At 57.7% G+C, this 21,396-nt stretch overlaps 2 protein-coding genes across 3 annotated transcripts in view; one reads left to right on the top strand and one right to left on the bottom strand.

The window, feature by feature from the left end:
• The first annotated feature begins 19 nt into the window (after positions 1 to 19).
• GNMT (glycine N-methyltransferase) lies at positions 20 to 7,018 on the top strand. The gene is made up of 6 exons (XM_048842317.2): positions 20 to 259; positions 3,451 to 3,578; positions 4,447 to 4,560; positions 5,314 to 5,456; positions 6,074 to 6,195; positions 6,495 to 7,018. Exons 1-6 carry the CDS (start codon positions 54 to 56, stop codon positions 6,664 to 6,666), a joined length of 885 nt encoding a protein of 294 aa, XP_048698274.1. The 5' UTR covers positions 20 to 53; the 3' UTR covers positions 6,667 to 7,018.
• A 1,687-nt stretch (positions 7,019 to 8,705) lies between these two features.
• The window catches only part of PEX6 (peroxisomal biogenesis factor 6), a 28,517-nt gene continuing 15,826 nt past the window's right edge, over positions 8,706 to 21,396 (bottom strand). The window contains exons 13-17 of one of the 2 annotated variants that reach the window (XM_048842316.2): positions 18,044 to 18,152; positions 14,857 to 14,973; positions 13,902 to 13,979; positions 12,434 to 12,573; positions 8,706 to 10,379 (exon numbers count right to left, since the gene is read on the bottom strand). In XM_048842316.2, coding sequence (XP_048698273.2) covers positions 10,243 to 10,379; positions 12,434 to 12,573; positions 13,902 to 13,979; positions 14,857 to 14,973; positions 18,044 to 18,152 — 581 coding nt within the window. In that variant the 3' untranslated portion in view covers positions 8,706 to 10,242. The other variant, XM_048842315.2, reaches the window with a different exon arrangement.

Here is a 21,396-nt window from a genome sequence, read left to right as displayed (position 1 = left end):
GGGGCCCGGGGCGGGAGCCGGCGGGGCCCGGCAGAGCGCGGGCAGGCGGCGGCATGGTGGACAGCATCTACCGGACGCGCTCGCTGGGGGTGGCGGCCGAGGGGCTGCCGGACCAGTACGCGGACGGGCGGGCGGCGCGCGTCTGGCAGCTCTACATCGGGGACACGCGGGGCCGCACGGCCGAGTACCGCAGCTGGCTCCTGGCGCTGCTCCGCCGCCACCGCTGCCGCGCCGTGCTCGACGTGGCCTGCGGCACCGGGTGAGCGGCCGGGCCGCGGGGAGCGGGGCCGGGGCCGGGGAGCCCGGAACGCCCACCCGCTGGGGGGGTGTGTGTGAGAGAGACACCCCGTACGGCCCCCCCCCCGTGTGTGTGTGACATCCTGTACCCCCCCCGTGCGTGAGAGACACCCCGTACCCCCCCCCCGTGCGTGAGAGACACCCTGTACGGCCCCCCCCGTGTGTGTGTGACACCCCGTACGGCCCCCCCCGTGTGTGTGTGACACCCCGTACGGCCCCCCCCCGTGTGTGTGTGACACCCCGTACGGCCCCCCCCGTGCGTGAGAGACACCCTGTACGGCCCCCCCCCGTGTGTGGGTGACACCCTGTACGGCCCCCCCCCGTGTGTGACACCCCGTACGGCCCCCCCCGTGTGTGTGAGAGACACCCCGTACGGCCCCCCCGTGTGTGACACCCCGTACGCCCCCCCCCGTGTGTGAGTGACACCCCGTACGGCCCCCCCGTGTGTGAGAGACACCCTGTGCAGGCCCCCCCCCGTGTGTGACACCCTGTACGGCCCCCCCCGTGTGTGACACCCCGTACCCCCCCCGTGTGTGACACCCTGTACAGGCCCCCCCGTGTGTGAGAGACACCCTGTACGGCCCCCCCCCCCGTGTGTGACACCCCGTACGGCCCCCCCGTGTGTGAGAGACACCCTGTGCAGGCCCCCCCCGTGTGTGACACCCTGTACAGGCCCCCCCCCGTGTGAGAGACACCCCGTACGGCCCCCCCGTGTGTGAGAGACACCCTGTGCAGGCCCCCCCCTGTGTGTGACACCCTGTACAGGCCCCCCCCCCCGTGTGTGTGACACCCCGTACGGCCCCTCCGTGTGTGTGAGAGACACCGCGTAGGGCCCCCCCCCGTGTGTGACACCCTGTGCAGGCCCCCCCGTGTGTGACACCCCGTACAGTCCCCCCCGTGTGTGAGAGACACCCTGTTCAGCCCCCCCGTGTGAGAGACACCCTGTACAGGCCGCCCCCGTGTGTGTGACACCCCATACAGCCCCCCTGTGTGTGACACCCCATACGGCCCCCCCTGTGTGTGAGAGACACCCTGTACAGGCCCCCCCATGTGTGAGAGACACCCTGTATGGCCCCCCCCTGTGTGTGACACCCTGTACAGGCCCCCCCCGTGTGTGTGACACCCCGTACGGCCCCTCCGTGTGTGTGAGAGACACCGCGTAGGGCCCCCCCCCCGTGTGTGACACCCTGTGCAGGCCCCCCCGTGTGTGACACCCCGTACAGTCCCCCCCGTGTGTGAGAGACACCCTGTTCAGCCCCCCCGTGTGAGAGACACCCTGTACAGGCCGCCCCCGTGTGTGTGACACCCCATACAGCCCCCCTGTGTGTGACACCCCATACGGCCCCCCCTGTGTGTGAGAGACACCCTGTACAGGCCCCCCCATGTGTGAGAGACACCCTGTATGGCCCCCCCGTGTGTGATACCCCGTACGGGCCCCCCCGTGTGTGTGACACCCTGTACAGCCCCCCCCGTGTGTGACACCCCGTACAGTCCACCCTGTGCAGGCCCCCCCCCGTGTGTGACACCCTGTACGGCCCCCCCGTGTGTGACACCCCGTACAGTCCCCCCCGTGTGTGAGAGACACCCTGTACGGCCCCCCCCGTGTGTGTGACACCCCGTTCAGCCCCCCCCGTGTGAGAGACACCCTGTACAGGCCCCCCCCATGTGTGTGACACCCCATACAGCCCCCCCATGTGTGACACCCCGTACGGCCCCCCCCGTGTGTGAGAGACACCCTGTACAGGCCCCCACCGTGTGAGAGACACCCTGTACGGCCCCCCCCGTGTGTGTGACACCCCGTACAGTCCCCCCCATGTGTGAGAGACACCCTGTACGGCCCCCCCCGTGTGTGTGACACCCCGTACGGCCCCCCCCGTGTGTGAGAGACACCCCGTACGGCCCCCCCCGTGTGTGAGAGACACCCTGTACAGGCCCCCACCGTGTGAGAGACACCCTGTACGGCCCCCCCGTGTGTGTGACACCCCGTACAGTCCCCCCCATGTGTGAGAGACACCCTGTACGGCCCCCCCGTGTGTGTGACACCCCGTACGGCCCCCCCGTGTGTGAGAGACACCCCGTTCAGCCCCCCCATGTGTGTGACACCCCGTTCAGCCCCCCCGTATGAGAGACACCCTGTACAGCCCCCCCCATGTGTGAGAGACACCCCGTATGGCCCCCCCCGTGTGTGATACCCCGTACGGGCCCCCCCGTGTGTGTGCGTCACACCCCGTACAGCTCTCCGTGTGTGTGTGACACCCTGTACAGCCCCCACTGTGTGTGTGTGTCACACCACATACAGCCCCCCCGTGTCTGAGACCCCCCCGTCTGTGAAATCCCCGTACAGCCCCACTGTGTGTTTGTGTGTGTGTGTCACATCCCCATACAGCCCCCACTGTGTGTCACATCCCCGTAGAGCCCCCAGTCTGTGGGATCCCCCTGTGTCTGAGACCCCCCCCCAGTCTGTGCAATCCCCATACAGCCCCCTGTGTCAGAGACACCCCTGTGAGTGACATCCTTAACCCCCCCGCCCCCGTGTGTGGGAGCCGCCCATCCCTCTCTGTGAGAGAGCCCCGTACAGAGGGGGAACCCCCAACATATGTGTGTGTGAAATCGCTGTATAGCCCCACCATGTGTGTGACCCCCTACCTGTGTGTGTGAACCCTCCCCTACCCTGTAGGTGTGACCCTCCCACCATTGTGTGTTTGCAGGAACTCCCCCTACCCTGTGTGTGTGAGATTCCTCATACAGCCCCATCCCTGTGTGTGCCCCCCCATACATCCCTGTGGTGTGTGTGGGAAAACCCCTCCCCACACACACACATGCAGGAACCCCTACTGCCCCATGTGTGTGTGACCCCCCCCATACAGCCTCCATCCTGTGTGTGAGTGGAAACCCCTGCCTTGTGTGTGTGACCCCCTGTACAGCCCCACCCCATGTGTGTATGAACCCCTGAGATCGAGGGGACCCCCCCCCCCGGTGCATGTGAGACCCCTCTTCAATCCCCAGGGCCTGAGGGGAACCTCTACACCCATGGAGCCTTATGGGATACCCCATCTCACGCCATCTGTGTGATGCCCCCAGCCCTGGCGCGCACCCAGGCACCCCGCTCATGTGCCCTGCGGGTGTGTGTCACACTCTTCCTGCCCTCGGCAGGGTGGACTCCATCATGCTGGTGGAGGACGGGTTCAGCGTGACCAGCGTTGATGCCAGTGACAAGATGCTCAAGTACGCCCTGAAGGAGCGGTGGAACCGGCGGAAGGAAGAGGCCTTTGACAAGTGGGGTAGGCACAGTGCCCTGGGGCGCACACTTGGCCACATGCCATGGAGCAGTGTGCCTGCCCCTGGATTGCCTTGGGGTGGGGAGGCCCCAGGTCCTGTCTTTTATCCCGATGCAACATGTACGCCTTTGATTTCCCCTTGGAAATGAGCCGCTCAGGCTCTGAACCCTTCCTGGTTTGTCTCTGGCTGGCAATGAGCGCGGTTGGGGCTGAACAGGAGAACAGCTTCCTGCTGGCACTGGGGGTGATGATGCCTCTGTAGGGGGAGCTCAGAATCCACTGGACTCCTGCTGCTGCTCATCCCGGCATTGAAACGCCTACTGCCGGCTCTGCCAGGCTTCCCCTGCCCCAGGAGATCAACGTCCAGTCCCCAGGTGCTGTAAGCTGCATGTCCAAGGCAGACCCCCCCTCATGGTACCCTGTCTCTCAGAGACCTACTGGAACATTTCCCTGGCATAGGGTCATCAGCAAGTGTAACAACGTGCTGTGTGCCCCTCTTCCCTTGAAGTCATTAAGGAAGACACTTGGATATCACACCCCGTTCGCCCGCCTCGCATGATGCAGCGCGAGCTTCCCTGTGCCTGGCTTTGAAATGGGAATGATGCCCCGTCCCACCTCCCCAGGGTAGTGAGTGTCTGAGTGTTGCGGCTGTTGTCTTTGGCCATGGCAGTGCCTCTCTGAGCCGAGCTGGTCAGTTAGCACCGCTCTGTGTGGTGCGTGCTGGGGGTCGGCAGTGCTTTCTGGGATGCAGTGGAAATGGGTGCTGAGGCAGGAGGAGTGGGGATCTGTGTGCAGGAGGGAAGGCCCCCTAGCCCAGGGAAGGCAAGGCGCGCGTGTGTGTGTGTGTGTAACCAGCTCTCGTGTGGTGCAGTCATTGAGGAGGCCAACTGGCTCACCCTGGACAAGGACCTGCAGAAGCCTGGAGATGGGTTTGATGCTGTCATCTGCCTGGGAAACTCCTTTGCGCATCTGCCCGATTTCAAAGGTGAGCCTGGTGAACGGGGTCTGCTTCCGGGGACCAGCCCTGCAGCCAGAGCCCTGAGGGCCGGGGGCAGGTGCGCACGCAGGGTTCTCATCTCCAAAGCACCAGCCCTCGGCAGCTGCCAGGCGAGACGGGCCCACCATCCCATTTACTGCTGCAGGGGGTTGCTGAGACTTGCTCAAGCCCACGCTGGGATGGCAGCAGGATTCGAACTCCCAGCCCATGCTCAGTCCGTGTCCAGAATACAACCAAGGTCCCAACTCCCTGTGTGGTGCAGGAATGAGGGAGAGAAGAGAAGGTTGCTTGGCTCCACCTAGGAGCATCCTGGATTCTGGGGCTGCTCTAACTTACACTGTGCTGCAGCGGCTCTATATGAGCTGTCTGTGCAGTGCGCACCAGCCGCCCTGTCCTACCCTAGCCCCCCTCCCTGCCCTGAGGGCACTGGGCTGGTCCTCTGGCTGTACCTGCTCCAGGGGCCCTCTAATGCTAGGGCGTTCCTGGATGGCCAGTGTGGGCCATGCTAGGGCCTGCTTATCTCCAGCCAGGAAATGGGGCTCTTGGGGAGGCAGACTAGCTGGCTGTGGCCAGTAAAGCATTGCTTAGCTGAGGCCCGCAGGGCCCCGGAGCCCCCTACATGTCCTCTGCTCTCTGTCAGCGCCACTGTAGGACAGAGCGAGATGCCGTGGGCAGCTGGGGTGGGGGATGGGCTCTGGTGTGTTGCAGACGGGGGTAGCTGAATCCCACCCCTTTGCCTAGGTGACCAGAGTGACCATAAACTGGCCCTTAAGAACATTGCGAGCATGGTGCGACCAGGCGGCCTCATGGTCATCGACCATCGCAACTATGACTACATCCTGGCCACGGGCTGCGCCCCCCCTGGCAAGAACATCTACTACAAGGTCACTGCCCTTCAGGCCTCCCTGGTGGAGGGGGAGGTCACTGGGGGGGGGAGGGGGCTGCTCTGTTTGTCTTGTCCCATTGTGGGATAGGGAGAGAGCTGACTGGCACTCAGTGATGGGGAGATAGAATCCTCCCGCCAGCCCACACGTCCTCCCTGGCCACACGACCTGGCTCTGGCAGTCCCCCAGCCATGCCATGGGTTCTGGTGCCCTGGTGGCATGAATCCTCAGCTGGCCTGATAGGAGGGGGCAGCTCTGGCTAATGATGGACAGGGCTTAGGGAGGTAATGGGGGAGCCTGAACCGACTGGAGTCACAGGTGAGGACGGAGCGGAGAAAGGAGAGTGTAGCAGCCCCCTATGTGCCCTCGGGGGTAGCCGCGGCCAGAGGCATCACTGGGTGCTGTGCAGACCACACCAGGAGAGCAGGCTGTGTTGGGGGTTGGGATTGGAGCATCACCACAGCTGCAGGCGGGCAGGCTCCATCCCAGAACGAGCAGGCAGGGGGAGGCTAATGCCACCCCAGCAGACCTGGGGCAACTCCCCCCATTGTGCCTGGGGGCTGACTCATGGGAGGGGAGGAGGTAACAGGAAGCTCTTGGCCTTGTGCCCCTCCCAGAGTGACCTGACGAAGGACATCACCACATCCGTGCTGCTAGTGAACAACAAAGCCCATATGGTGACCCTGGACTACACCCTGCAGGTCCCAGCCCAGGAGCCAGAGGAAGCCACGGAACTGAGGTATGTGCTGGCCGGCACAGTCACTGGTGGCGAGAGCAGGGGTGGGCCCCAATCCACATGCACACGAGGTATCTGGGCACTGGGCACACGCCGCAGGGGCCTGTCCTGCTTTGCCCAGCTGGGGACTCCTGCAGGCTGAAGAGAAGCACAAGCCCTGGGTGGCTTGGTTGCATCCCTGCCAGCCCGACTCCCCCACTCACGGCAGGCTCCTGGCAGGGTCACGTTGGCACAGGCCAGAGGCCCCCCCACCCCAGGCGCCTGCCCCAGCCCCTCACTGTGGTCTCTCTCCTGTGTTCCAGCAAATTCCGTCTCTCCTACTACCCTCACTGCCTGGAGGCCTTCACGGAGCTGCTGAAGAACGCCTTCCATGGGCAGTGTCAGCACAGTGTCCTGGGTGACTTCCAGCCCTACCAGCCCGGCCAGGCCTACACCCCCTGCTACTTCATCCACGTGGTAAAGAAGACCGGCTGAGGCACTGCCTGACATTGCTGGCTGGACTGCGCCCCCGGCCCTGTGGCAACGGACGAGGACGTGGAACGCTTCTCCATCTTCCTGTCTGAACAGCTCTGCTTGGGCGGCTGATGGGACGCTCCACCAGCCGGCCGCTTCAGGGGAAGGCCCCAGAGTTTGCCTGTGAGGCCTCCGTAAGGCTCTGTGGCTGGCTAGACTGGCCTGTATGGCTGCTGCTTGTCCCTCTCTGCTTCTCGCATTTGCCAGGCTGCACCGGGGTGGGGGGCGTTTGTCCAGATCTCAGGGCTGTCGAGGGCTCTCCAGAAGGCTGTTGCGGGGAAAGTGAAACAACGCTCATGGAGAGTTACCAGTGCACATGGTCCTGCGTGTCTGTTCTGCGCCTGGGCTGGGGATGCAACGCTCCGAGGAGGCTGGAGTTGGTGTGAGCAGGACTCTGCTGGTGCCGGTCATGGGGATCTCTCTGCACCCACGAGGGGGGGCAGTGCCTTTGTGCCCTTTGTACGGATGAGTGACAGGGCCGGCTCACGCTGGTTGCTGCGGGTAAGGCCCAGGCCCACTGGCTCGGGTACTCGTAGCGGCAGCAGCTGGAGAACATCCCCAGCCAGTGGCCTGGCTGCAGTGTCAGCAGCTGTCAAACTCCCCAACTGGACTAAGCTGCCAAGGCTCCAGCCCGGAGGGGCCCAAGCAAGGGTTGCTGAGCGCGGCCCAGGACCAGCGGGGTGCAGCTGGTGGCCTGCTGCCCGGTAGCAGCAGCGTGAGCCTGACCCGAGGGCAAGGAAAGGAGTTGAGAGAGAAAAGCAGGTGGCACAAGCCTCGCAGCAGGGAAAACCACTGCCAGCTGGTGCAGCTGCTCAAGGCTGGGAGTGGGGGGCAGAGGTCCTCGTCTTGTCTGCCAACAGCTAGTACCTGCCTCCCTCCCAGCGCAGGGTGCAACCTGGCTGGGGAAGGTGGCTGCTGTCCAGACCCAGGCTCCTGGCCCTGAGCTAGCTTCCTCCAGGTGTTGTCAGCATTCAGCCGGTGAGCGGGGGCTAAGCACCTAGCTGCATGGCCGAGGCTGCAGGGAGAGCGACGAAGGGGTAGACTAGCCAGGCTGGAGGCACTTGGCAGCACTGGGGGGGGGTCAGCCCCAGCGCCCTGCTGCTGAAAAGGGCAGCGAGAAGGTGCTCGTGGGGGCTGGCAAGGCGAGGCAGCAGCAGGTCTCTCTGGCCCCAGAGGGGAGGTGGCAGCCTAACCCCGAAAGGCTGGGGGGTGCAACACAGCCAGCCACTAGTGGGGCAGCTTCGGGGCCTGTGCTCAGAAGCGCTGTGCCTAGCACTGGTGCCCGTGCCTCAGCCCAGCTCCGGGCCAGCATCCTACTCAGCACCTCCTCACCCCCCCCCCCTCCATCAGCGTGCCCATTGCGGGGCTGCTCTCCCAGCAGCAGAGGAGGGTAAGTGTCCATTGGTGGCTGGAAAGAGGCACTCTGCTGCTCCAGCCGGCTCAGTCCCTCCCCGGGGGAGAATGCCAGGCATGACCACAGGCTGCGAGAACTGCTACTAATCGCTGGCACTGCTGAGGACAGGCTGTTGCGATTCCCCTGGGAGAGGAAGCTGGGGCCAGGCAATGCGAGAGAAAAGCTGAAGCCAGTATCACTGACCAAGTCTTACTGCCCCACAGTGTCTCCTTGTCCCCTAAGAGCCAGCCACACAGATAGGGGCCAGGGCACTGCTACAGCCCAGGCAGCCTTTGCAGGCCCAGCACTGCTGGGCACAGCTGCCTGGCATAGACCCAAACTCCCTGCCAGGCTCACGTGAGGCCCCAGCTGGCTCAGCTCCACCCCTGCAAGCCCCCATGACAGAAGCTGGTAAGTGGGTACAATGACACCAAGCCAGGCTTGACAGGAGCCCAGTCTGCTTCTTGGGACCTGCCTGCCTGGTGAGTCAATGCCCCTCTGTGTGCTCAGACTGTAATGACCTCTGGCAGCTCTCTGTGAATGCCTGACCCCAGATGAAGCCAGAAGCTGCAGAGGGGGCAATAAATCCCCAGACACAGCCAAAAACTAGACCAGAAACTCCCCCTTTATTGAGAAAGCCTATGTACAGTACATACCCCTGCCCCTGCCCGTGCAGCCAGCCGCATCCTCACACAATTCAGGTGCTCCGGGCCTCTTCCCTGTGTACTGCCTATGTGCTAGGAGCTGGCCAGGGGGATTCAGAAACTTCTCAGGTGACCCACGCTTCCTCCCTGCCGCTTTGGCTCCCCTCCTGTCTTGGTGGTGGCTGCCTGAGTGATCAGAAGCACCATCCCTAGCTGTAGTGCATAAGCCAGGAGGGAAAGCAGCAGGGGACCCTCCCACCACAGGTGGCTAAAGCTCCACCAGGAAGTTCTCTCTCATTCAGGATGAGATTCCCCTCCATGCCAAGGGCCAGCACGAGACCACCCTTCAGTGGTGCCAGGTTTTATGCTAGCCCTGTACCCAGGGAGAAGAGTTGTGGGTGTGAATTCCCCTCTCGCCAGGAGAAAAGTCCGAGACCTACTCCCAGAGCCCCCAGCTGTCTACAACCACCCTGGCCCCGTTCCTTGGCACAGCACCATGATAGCTTTGGAGAATCAGACATATCTGCTTGAAACAGTGCATTTCTGACACTTACAAATCTGCACCAACCCCCATTCCTACCTCACCTCCTCCCAGAACTGTCTTGCTCTCATGGTCTCCCCCGCTACACCCCCTGTCGCCTCAGCTGGGACAGTGCCCCGCTGCACCCCCCAGCTATGGAACTGCCGAGAGATACAGCTCCACGTTTCCTTGGTGCTCCCGAAGCTCTCCTTTAATTTAGTGAAACAGACCAAGCCCAGTTTCTCTCCAACTCAGATCTTAGGTCAGCACCAGCGCACAGAGACTGACCCTGCCATGCTGCACCATGGCACACAGCCCGGGAGAAGCAGCTGCTGTGCTTCCTGGCAGCCCATTGGAGAGATGAGAAGGAGCCCTAGAAGGGCATGAGTTGGAGCTTATCCACAGCATGGAACGCAGCCCCCAGCCCAGCAGTAGGGAAGCCATTTCCTGCACTGACCACAACACTGATCCCGAGAAGGCGGCGTCTGCTAATTCACTCACATCCCAGGGAGGCTGTGGGAGGGGGAAGAAACAATCCACCCCCAAGCCCAGGATCTCTGCTTACTCCAGGGGGAAGGCACAGGGTCATGGGACATCCATCCTAGTGCAGGGTCTCACAGGGGCTTTGGTTGCACTCCTTTCCCTTGAGATCCACAACTCAGCTTAAAGCCCCTTCCTCACACACCAGGTCATGAGGGCGGGATGGCAGCTGTGGGAGTTAGGGCCAGGCTGTGGTGCACCCAAGACGTGAGGTTGGAGGAGGGGGCCTGGGACAGAAGAGGAACATGAACCCCAGCTGTGCTGCCCAAAGCCTGAGATCCACCCCACGTCCATGAACGGTGGCCAGGCTTGGCCAGGAGTCAGCAGGTGATGACACCTCCACCTCTCCACGTCACCAGCCCACACAGCTGTCCCGAATCCTCTTGGACTTCTCCGTATTAGTGCTTCATGAGCGCCTTCCCTTCCCTTTCCACTGCAGGCTAGCAGGCAGCAAACTTCCGCTGGATCACTCTGTATTTAAGCAGCTCCTGCTCCGAAACGGATGGCTGCAGCCTTGCAGCAGCTTGTTCAAAATCCTCCATGCTCAGAACTAGAGCTGAACTCTCCGTGTCCAGCCCTGGGGGAAAGAGTTACACAGGCACCTGAATGCACATGGCACAGGGAGTTGGTCTTCCCCACCCCCAGTCCAGGAATCTGCCCCCAGCCAGGCAAGACTTGACAGCCCCCACTCTAGACTCTGCATGAGTTTTTGAACAGCCACATGAGGCTCTGATTTCACCCTGCCCCCACCCCCTGCCTCCAGCCCCTCCTCTGACATTCTCTCGCATTCAGAATCATGGCTTAACAAAAGCTGCCCAAGCCTAGGCAAATAAGAACCTGCCTTGTGGGAAGGCAGATGCGTGAACTCAATTTGGGCAGAATGGCTGGGCTTGGCGAACGCCTCCACACCAGCTCCCCAGAGGGCGAAGGGCACCCTGCCGCGTCTTGCAGTGGAGAATGTTCTTTAGCCCCATATTCTAGAATCATGTGATTACGGGTGACTCTCAGCTCTTGGTTTTGTAATGAAGTTTCTAACCATCATGGTTGCGGAGAAAAGCTTGAAACCGTGGTCCAGGTGCCACCTAAGAGCTCCAAAATCAGAAATGAAAGAGAACCCACAGTCTATTCTCTTCTTAAATCCCAGGACTTTAGGGGTCCTGCTTGGTGACTGTGGAATGTTCTGGGCTGGCAAACCTCTAAACCCCGCTCTGCCTCGTGCACATGGGAGCTGTCTGCCTGTCAGTGACCAGAGGGGACAGCTCATGCCTTTCTCCGCAGCCACTCCCTTTCCCTTTAACCTTTCACGGAGAGAAGCTGCAGAGCAGCTGGTGAGAAGAAGAAAGGGGGGCAACAACAGAGAGCAGAGGAGACCTCCTTGCTCCAGCAGCGAGCGTGCCTACAGACTTTTTGGGGTTACACCGGGGCGGGGGGGTGGGGATCGTAGTCCCTGAGCCAAGCTGCACGTACTCGGCACTCAGACTCTCCCCTCCTGTGTCAACCTCACCAGCTCTTGGTCACTTTCGGGCCGTGAGGCTCCCTGCTCAGATCAGATTGAACAAGCCCTGGTGGGACTGTTCTCAGAGCCTGGTGCCAGACCCATCACTATGCAGCTGCCTTGTGCCGAGAGCAGGGGGACAAACAACCCAGCTGGAAGTGGCTGACCGCCAGGATGGCAGAGCAGAGTCCACTTCAAGCCCATTTATATAATGTTTGTTTACCTAGCTTAAGGCACACGTACAAGAGAGAGTGACTGGAGCGAGAAAAGGTTGCCACACCACTTGGTGACCAAACACAGCCAATGACAAGTCCCCTTTCAGTCGCTGTTCACTACCCCGGCTTTGGCCAGGCAGGAAGGCTGGGTCCCAGGGCTCTCCCTGCTGCCTGACACATGGTTCACTCGTCCCTGGACAGAGCATTTTTTAAGTCTGACTCTCCATTTATTTTGCCTCGCTCGGACCCTTCTTAATACTGCAAAATTAGACAGCATGCTGAGGAGCCAAACCTGGAGAGGGAAGCCAGGATCATGACCCTATTCTACAGATGGGGAGCTCCATACAGAGACATACCAATGCCCATCACACAGGCTGATCCATGCAGACAGACCCCACAGTGCGGAGCCTCAAAAAGCCCCGTGACAGAGCTAGGACTTGGACAGTGGGGTTCCTAGCTCCAGCCCACCGCTCTAACTAACGGACACTGCTGCCTCTCCATTGCTTTCATCTGCCTTTGTGTGTGCATGCCTCCCAGTTTAGTTACAATCCCTTGTGAATGTTCCCAAAATGCCCAGATCATTGGTGAACAAGACCTGACCTAGCCTGAATCCCCATGGTAATCCCCGGAGGAGCCTCCTCCCGACTTGGCTTGGCCACTTGGCATTCCCCTTTGTCCCAACCCCCAACAGAGTCTAGTCCAAGCCAGTGTGAATTGATGAGGGAAGATTTCACAAGACACTGTATCAAATGCTTCACTAAAACCCAATTCACTGCCCTTAAACCCTATCAGGGGAAACCCCCATGTCTGCCTGGCGTAATTTGTTCTGCATCACTCCCCTCCCAGTAGCTGGGGGTCCAGCTTGTCTCTAGAGATTTTAACCTCTGCACAGTGCACAAGGGGAAAGGGCTGGGCTCCTACCTTCCTCAATCCAATCCACCTTCCTTTTGACGGCACACATCATGGCGTCTGCACAGAGCGCATACAGATCTGCTCCCGTCAGCTGTGCAGGGCACTGATCCAGGACACTGTTGAGGCTCACTGAAGGGTCCAGTTTGAACCTGCCAGGAAGGGAAATGCTAGATCCACAGACAGCTGGAGACTGAATCCAGCCACACAGAATCCAGCCAGAAGGCTGTGGGCAGGAGGACTCGGATCCCCAGGTCAGCTCCTCCCTGTGCAGCCCCCCTGGGCTCTGCACTAGGTTCTCCACAATCACAGGCTCCACCACTTGATTAACCTACTCGTTCATTTCCCTCCTCCAAGAACACTGCTGGCCCGCATCACAAGTGGAGTCTCACTCCCGCAGGGTAGATTCAAAGGCAATTCAGATCTGCCAATCAGGGAAGACCAGGCGTCTGCAGGTCTGGCTCCTGGCTGCAGACTCCTCCCAGAAGAGAGCTTCCGTACCTACCTATATCAAAGTGGTCTCGATATCAAAAATTCCTGTGCAAACCCCACACCCCAGAGGTTCGGTCTCCCCTAACAGAAAGGGCTCTGGCAGACGAGCCAGCCACACGGCCAGACCGGAGAGCATACGACACAGATTTCAGCAACGCACATGTTCATTTCTCCAACCAGGATATGCCTGGCCTGAGCTGGAAGAAACAGCAGTGATCGTCCACAAGCCAGATGGGGAAACTAAAACACCTCCGAACAGGTTAAAGCACAGCTGTACACCATGGATAATCCCTAGGACAGGGGTGGGAGACTCCCTGGGGCCCTGCAGTGCGGGCAGGGTAAAAACACTGGCAGATCACAATGGGACCCCTGGCACCACAACCTCTATAGTGCAGGGCCAGCTCCTCAGCTGGTGTCAAGCAACAGTGACTTCAACAAAGCAGCACATAACTCCCCTGCTGAGGGTCTGTCCCCTTGTGTGCAGACACAGCCCTGTTACAGCGCTCCACATCTCTTTGGCTGAGGCCAGGCCTCTTGCAGCCCAGGAAGGGGCTGTGGGTGTGAAGGTCGAGCCCGGAGCTGAAGAGGTGGTGTGAGCTCATGTAGGCCTGGATGGAGCCCGGTACAGCCCTGCTCCTGCCCACAGCTGCAGGGCTTTCCTTCTCTCCTGGGCAGCAGGCCTGTCTGTCTGGCCTGACACCTCACACACCCTGCTGCCAGCCAGCATGGCCAAAACAAATCCCCAGGCCAGGACAGAGTCTAGGGAGCAGTGCTGCGGCAGCGAGGCCTGTGCACCAATTCCACCTCCAGCTCCAAGCTAGGGGCAGCCCACAGAGCTCTGGGCACCATGACTGGCACCTCTGAACTACCTTCAACTCTGCCAGCCATCCCCCACCCATGCTTACCCCAGCCCCCAAGCCACACTGCGCATGCATAGCTAAGCAAGGAAGCGGCTTGTTCGGAGCTAGGCATCTGGGCAAACACTCACTTCCTGGTGATGGCGCTCAGCACCCGCAGCTGAGACTCACGGTCCTCATTCATGCCGACATAGACCAGCTTGTCAAACCTGGCAGTGGAGAGAAAGAGCCAGTCAAGGACAGATCAAGAAAAACCTGCTTCAACAGGCAAGCCACATGCTCCCAGCGTCAGCACAACAGCCCTGCCCCCAGCACCAGGGCAGTTGGTGGCTCCCTGGCACCAGCGTTACCAGGCTCCACTCTCACGCTGAGCCCAGGGACTGGGGAGACAGAGGTTGCCTCACGTCACCCGATTCTCAGCCTGTCCCACCCCAGGGTAAATCAGAGGAGCATGAGGGCTGCTCTAGCTTATGTTCAGGTTGCAATGGTCCCCACAGGCTGAGGGCCAGCCTGGGTAGCCAGAATCAACATGTTTCAGCCCTGCCTCAGCCCTCCTCCAGCTCATGCCCGACGAGAGGCGCTGAGTGGGAAGCCAGCACGGACCCTTTGCAGGAGCTCTGCAGAGGCTGGGGAGCCCCATACACCAGGGCTAATGCCCAGGACTGTTTCCGTTCCCAGTACCCCGCCAGACTGGAATAAAGAGGCTGGAGGGCAACAGGAAATCCATCGCCCCCATTGTCTCCACTGTGGTAGCTTTCAAAGGCCGCAATCAGCACCAGGGCTGTGTCACGCTCTGTCCTGCACACAAACATAGGCAGAGACGGGCCCAGCCCAGAAAAGCTTGCAGTGTAAAAGAGATGAGTGAACATACCACACCACAGGAGGGAAAGGGGACTGGGGTGGGCAAAGTGATAAGGTAACATGGTGATGCAGGCTGCACTGGGCACAACGTGATCTCTTTGAAGCCCGACAGCCACTTGCCCCGTGGGCCCAGAGGCCGAGGCACTGCCCAAGGAGCCTCTCCCCACATATGGACAAGAACAGTACCCATGTGCCCAAGCAAGCCCAGAGCAGCGAGCAATGTACCTGCCAGGCCGGAGCAGTGCTGGGTCCAGGAGGTCAGGTCTGTTGGTGGCACCGATCACAAACACGTCTCTGGTGGAATGAAGTCCATCAAGCTCTGCTAGCAGCTGGGAGACAACTCTACCAAGGGCAAGAGAGGAACGACAAAGGTACGGACCCTCTGGAGTTACTGCTAATCTAACCTTAAGCTGTGAACAAACCCACTCCCCAAATCCATAGACACTTAGCAGTATTATCATCACCAGATCACCCACAAGCCCCAGCTCAGACCAGGGCCCCATTGTACCGGGCATGGTGGAGACACACCATAAGAGACAGTCACTGCCCCAAGCAGCTTATAAGCTCAGACAAGACCAAGAAATAGAGAGGGAGACAGAGTGTGTGTGTGTGGAGCATCTTGGCTCACTCAGCAGGTCACTAGCAGAGCTGGTCACAAGACCCAAGTCTTTTGACTTCCTGTCCAGTCCCCAGTCCCTGAGACCATGCCACCCACAGCACGCCTGCACACACCCCCCGCCCCCCCGAAAAGCACTTCACACACACACAGCCCTTGAGACCCATAGGCCTCTCTAACAGGGAACTACATGGGCACAGCCCAAGACCCCTGCCTTGGGGCAAGAACACAAATGGCCTTGTGGTTAAGGCAAGTTCCCAGCTCTGCCAGACTCTCTGTGTGATCTCAGGCAAGCCCGTTCATCTCTCTGAGGCTCCGTTCCCAACGCTGCCCTGCCCCCCCGGCACCTGATGAGGATACACACACTAATGTCTGAGAAGCGCTCCGATGCTCTGGTGACAGGAACCATATATAGACAGACACACATCTCTGTGGATCATGTTCCCTACAGAGACATTTGCTAACCACAGCTCAGACCTGGAAAAAGGTAATGTCGTGCCAACATTTAAAAAGGGTAAACACGATGACCTGGGTAATTATAGGCCTGTCAGTCTGACATCGATCCTGGCCAAGACAGTGGAGTGGCTGATATGGGATTCCACTAATAAAGAATTAAAGCAGGGTAAAATAATTCACGCCAATCAACATGGCTTTATGGAAAATAGATTCTGTCACACTAATTTGGTTTTGATGAGATTATAAATTTGATAAAAATAATAACGTTGATGTAATATACTTAGACTTCTGTAAGGGATTTCACTTGGTACCACAGGACATTTTGATTAACAAGCTAGAATGATATAACATTACCATGGCACTCATTAAATGGATTAAAAGCTGGCTAACTGATAGGTCTCACAATGTAATTGTAAATGGGGAATCATCATCGAGTGGGTGTGTTTCCAGTGGGGTCCCGCAGGGATTGGTTTTTGGCCCTAGGCTATTTAAAATTTTTATCAATGACCTGGAAGAAAACATAAAATCATCCCTGATAAAGTTTGCAGACATAAAAATTGGGGGAGTGCTAAATAACGAAGACGACAGATCACTGATACAAAGCGATCTGGATCACTTGGTGAACTGGGAGCAAGCAAACGGTATACATTTTAAATTGGCTAAATGTAAATGTGTACATCTGGGAACAAAGGCGGCAGGCCAAACTTACAGGATGAGGGACTCTATGCTGGGAAGCAGTGACTCTGAAAAAGATTTTGGGGGTTGTAGTGGATAATCAGCTGAACGCCATGCGACACCATGACCAGAAGAGCGGACGTGACCCTGGGATGTGTGAACAGGGGAAGCTCCAGTAGGAGCAGAGAGGTTGTTTTACCTCTGCATGGGGCACTGGTCCGACTGCTGCTGGAATCCTGCAGCCAGGTGTGGGGTCCAAAATTCAAGAAGGATGTTGATAAATCGGAGAGAGGTCAGAGAAGAGACACAAGAATGATTAAAGGATTAGAAAACCTGCCTTAGAGTGGTAGACTCCAGGAGCTCAATATGTTTAGCTTTCCAAAGAGAAAGTTAAAGGGTGAACTGATCACAGTTTATAAATATCTACTCGTGGAACAATTATGTAATAATGGGCTCTTCAACCTCAGAGATAAAGGTAGAACATGATCCAGTGGCTGGAAGTTGAAGCTGGACAAATCCAGACGGGAAATAAGGCATAAATTTAACAATGAGAGTAATTAACCATTGGAACAACTTACCCAGGGCCATGGTGGATTCTCCATCACTGACAATTTTTAAACCAAGACTGGATGTGTTTCTAAAAGCTCTGCTCCAGGAATTACTTTGGGGCAGTCTCTGGCCTGGGCTATACAGCAGGTCAGACTAGACGACCATAATGCACCCTTCTGGCCGTGGAATCTAGGAACCTGCCCCGTAGTGTACTCTTGCGTAACGAGCTCACCTGCAAGGCACTGCTGGCAGTCAGACCGGTGTGCACCCTCTGCACCCAACAGCCACCCCACAGGGAATCAGGTGAACTGTGAATGGCAGACACTGCAGCGTCAGGCCTCTGGATACCCTGCTGTGTCTAGTCTAGCCAACAGACTCTATTCCTAGGCCCACAAACATGAGAAGCTACCCTCAAGCCTGTGGATGCCTTGTCAGGCTCAGCCGAGCACAGCCACACCACCTTCATAACGCTTCAGGTTACAACTCACTGTGCTCAGCTGAGCCTTGCACATAGTCACCGTCAGAGGCATGTGCTCCCAAAAATCCCACCTACAGGCCTCCTGCCGCACCCCGCTGGGCTGCAGAAACGTGACTGAGATTCTGCTGACACGTGAAAGGTGTGCGGTGCTTCACACAGCACTCCCTGCCCTGAAGTGCTTCCCAGCCGACAGAGGGAAAGAAACAAGACATGGGTTATGATTTCAGCAGTGATGGCTCTTCGTGGGCAAGGACTGTGTCTTCATATACGTTTGCACAGCAGCCTGAATGCTGATCCTGACTGAGGCCTCTCCGGTCATTTTAATAAGTGTTTGCCCCACGCCCAGCAACAGGAGGGCCTGATCTCAGCCAGAGGCCCTTAGGACTTACTACAATCAGCAACAGATAATGACAACGCCCCACGTGTGAGGCAGTGCGAAAGCAGGTGTCAAGCCCACTGCAGCAAAGGAGAGGACTGGGAGGAGCAGGGAGGCAATGAGGGAAGAACTAGGGTGAGATTCTGCCACCAAGCTATGTGTGCCTGGCCCTGCCATGCAATCTCACACATGCCTGGTGTGTATCAAATCACCCAGAATCCTAATGTAGCTGCCAAAACAGAAGGGCGCAGCAAGCACTCACCTGTCCATAACTCCACCTGAGTCTCCGCTCCGTCCACGGTTGGGTGCCAAGGAATCCAGTTCATCGAAGAAGATAATGCAGGGGGCAGCTGCCCTGGCTCTGGTAAACACTGGGAGGAAAGACACACGCAGAGCATGGGCACCCAAGAAAGGGCTGCACAGAGAGAGCTGGCACAGTGGGGAGCCCCCATTGAGCAAGCAGTCCAGAGTGGGAGGAAAAGAGAGTTATCTCTTCCATAACTGGTGTTCTTCGAGACGTGTTGCTCAAGTCCAGTCAAGGGGGCGCCGGAGCCAGTCCCCTACGGATACTGCTGAGGGGAAAAACTACCGGCACCGTGCATGTGGCGAGCACACATGTAAGTTGAATGGACATGAGCAATCACCGGAAAATGACTGGATCCTGCTTTGCAGACACATACTCCTCAGCCCAGAGCTCTGCCATCTCTCATGGGACGTGACAGAACATGCCCACAGCTGTACAGGGAGGAGGCTGCTTGGCAGACAGGAACACGGCATGTACTCCAGGCACAGGGGTGCATGAGGCAAGGCACGAAGAAGCTTGTTTTTTGAAGAACAAGTTACAAGTTACAAAGAAAGCACAAAGAAGAGGGCGGCTATGCAGGTGGCACCCTGGGACGGCTACTCACCATTACTGTTATTTATTGGGTGTATTACGGTAGCATCTAGCAGCCCACCGTGGAGCAGCCCCACTGCGCTAGGCGCTGTACAAACACAAGACAGAGAGACAGCCCCTGCCCCAAGGCGCTTACAGTCAAAGTATAAGACATGAGACAACAGATGGGGACAGACAGGGGCATGCAAGGAAACAATGAGGCACGATTGTGTAAACAGACGACACAGACACGGGGAAGGGGGGATGCAGTAGCACCCACAGGCAGAGTGACCAATGGGATGGCAGCAGATGGCACGTTAGCGCCATGATTTTTTGTTCTTTTCTCTTTTTTTGGTGGGTTTAGTTAGCAGGGGATCAGCTAAACGGGAGCGGGAGAGGGCCGGGGAGTAGGAGCAGTGCGGTGTGAAGCCATGCCCCAGCCCTCCCTCACACAGCCATTCAGCACAGGGTGGAGAAAGTCAGAGAAATCTCAGCCCTTTTGCCTGGACTGTCCAGAGGGCCCTGCTTTGCCAGCTCTCGTCCCCACCGGCTGGAGTCACTAGCTGTCTCCAGGGGGGAAAGGAGGCACCATCTGTCTGCTACAGCAAAAAGGCTCCTTTCACCACTCCCTCAGCCACCCCTGTTTGTCCGTTTTGTCCACCTGTTGGGTCTTATCATAGAGCCAGTCTGCGAGCTCTGCAGCAGCGACTGGCTTCCCATGACATGTCTGGACACACCCAGACACTGGGGCCCTGAGCCTGGTCTGTGGCCCGAAGGGACTGACGTAACACAAACAGCAGCAATAACGGCGAAGGACCTGGAAAGAGCATGGAGCACAGTAGGGGAGAGATGCAGCTGGGTGTGATTACAGAGGTGTGACAATCAGGGTCCAGACCACCCAAAGGGAGAACAGCAGAATGAGCAATTGAAGCAACTGGTCGTATACAATGTGACAGATATGGCAAGTCAGGTCTTTTTTGAAACCTTGTGATGTTCATAACTTGATGGTCATTATGAGATATGTCGGCAGATGGTGGTTATGAATCTATGTCTTTAAGTATATAAAAACCGTGCTCATAACCTGTACTACAATTCAGATCCACCTCACAGCAGGGAGGGGTGCTGGCCATGAAATGCTGGATCCCCTCTATGATGGGGGTACACAAGGGAACTGTTCAGGAAATACCTTATCTTAGAAAAGGGTACTGAGCTAATAGAGAAGTGTGAAACCTGCAGTGGCGTCTTTATGTTTATTTTCTGTGTCTTGTGTGTGTGTTTACTTTCCCTATTTCACCTTCCAATCGGTGGCTTTCCCATTAATTCAACCTTGTTTATTTTTAGCCCATGCAGGTCTCTGGCATGCAAACAGCATGGAATATGCATGCCAAAGTGAGCTGATAACTGGGGGCAGGTTCCACTCCTTCAGGGGTGACAAACCAGGGGTGAAAAGTCCAAGTGTCTGGTAGTTAAGAACATGGGGGAGAGGGACTTCGGGAAGCTGGGGACCAGAAGAGTTGTTGGGGTCACCCTGCCAGGAGTAACGAGGCTGGTGGAATCTCGGGTGAGACTTTTGTGCTTGTGGGCTGGCTCCTGGTGTCCAGGCTGAGCCAGAGCAACACAGTATTAAGGCCCCCAAAGTTACAAGGCAAGCGGCAACGGAATCCCTCACTGGTCTGGGTGATCCCCAAACAGCATAGGAGGGCTCTGCAAAGGATGTTGTGATAATTGGGCCAACAAATTTACCCTAGTGTGAGCTCAACTTGTAGTGAGTGAAAATTCACAGAGCATGATAATAACCTGTAATAATCCATGTTGATGGAAAAAGGTGCCAAAGGAAGACAGAAAGAACAAAAAGTCCTACTGATAAAATTCAAGGACTGTGTTCAAATCATGCCAGGTAAACAAGAGAAGTGTGGGACCAGCAATCAATGGCCCAAAATTGGTGTGTTGGAAGTGAGACCCGATAGGTGGACAAAATTATGTGGGAGGGCTACTCCCTTTTGGGGGCCTTAAAAAGAGACTTGGGGGTGAAAATTAGCAGAGGCGAAGCAAACTCAACAAGTGCTGACGGGAAAAAAAGTAGCAGCTGTCTGCCAACAGCTGCTCCGAAAAGCTTCACCATCATAATTCAGAGGGGTAACCGTGTTAGTCTGTATCCACAAAAACAACAAGGAGTCTGGTGGCACCTTAAAGACTAACAGATTTATTTGGGCATAAGCTCTCGTGGGTAAAAAACCACTTTTGTGCCACCGGGCTCCGTGTTGTTTTTATACCATCATGATTGCCATCCCAGACTGTCTCCTGGGACTCCAGGATCCAGCATGACACTGCGGTGCCTCCTTTGTCCTAATCCTGAGATGTCCTGATCAGACCAGGCTAGAGAGAGGGAGCCAGATGACATCACCATCTCCACTGGCTCTGACTAGATCTCAAACACCACCTGGGATGTGAGACTGTAACCCCCCCCACTCCCCTTGTGTGTTCTTTTCCTTCCCCACCTTATTTCTTCTCTTTCCTATCTCTCTCCTTTGCCATCTGCCTAAGGAGCATCTGGCTTAGTTGGCCAAGTGTTGCTGCATATTTTGCAACACTTCAGCAAGCCCGTGACCAGAAAGAGGCAGCTAAAAGCAATGCCCTAAACAGCTCAATGCTGATCAGACCAGGTGCTGGGCCTGAGTTTTTCCAGCAGCAAGGCTGCAAGTGAGAGTCAGCACCAGAGACAGAAGCTGCATTTTCTGTAT

Source organism: Caretta caretta, chromosome 3, assembly GCF_965140235.1.
Source record: "Caretta caretta isolate rCarCar2 chromosome 3, rCarCar1.hap1, whole genome shotgun sequence".
Lineage (NCBI taxonomy): Eukaryota > Metazoa > Chordata > Testudines > Cheloniidae > Caretta > Caretta caretta.
Note: the sequence above shows the minus strand (reverse complement) of the source record. Positions and strands in the feature narration are given on the sequence as shown.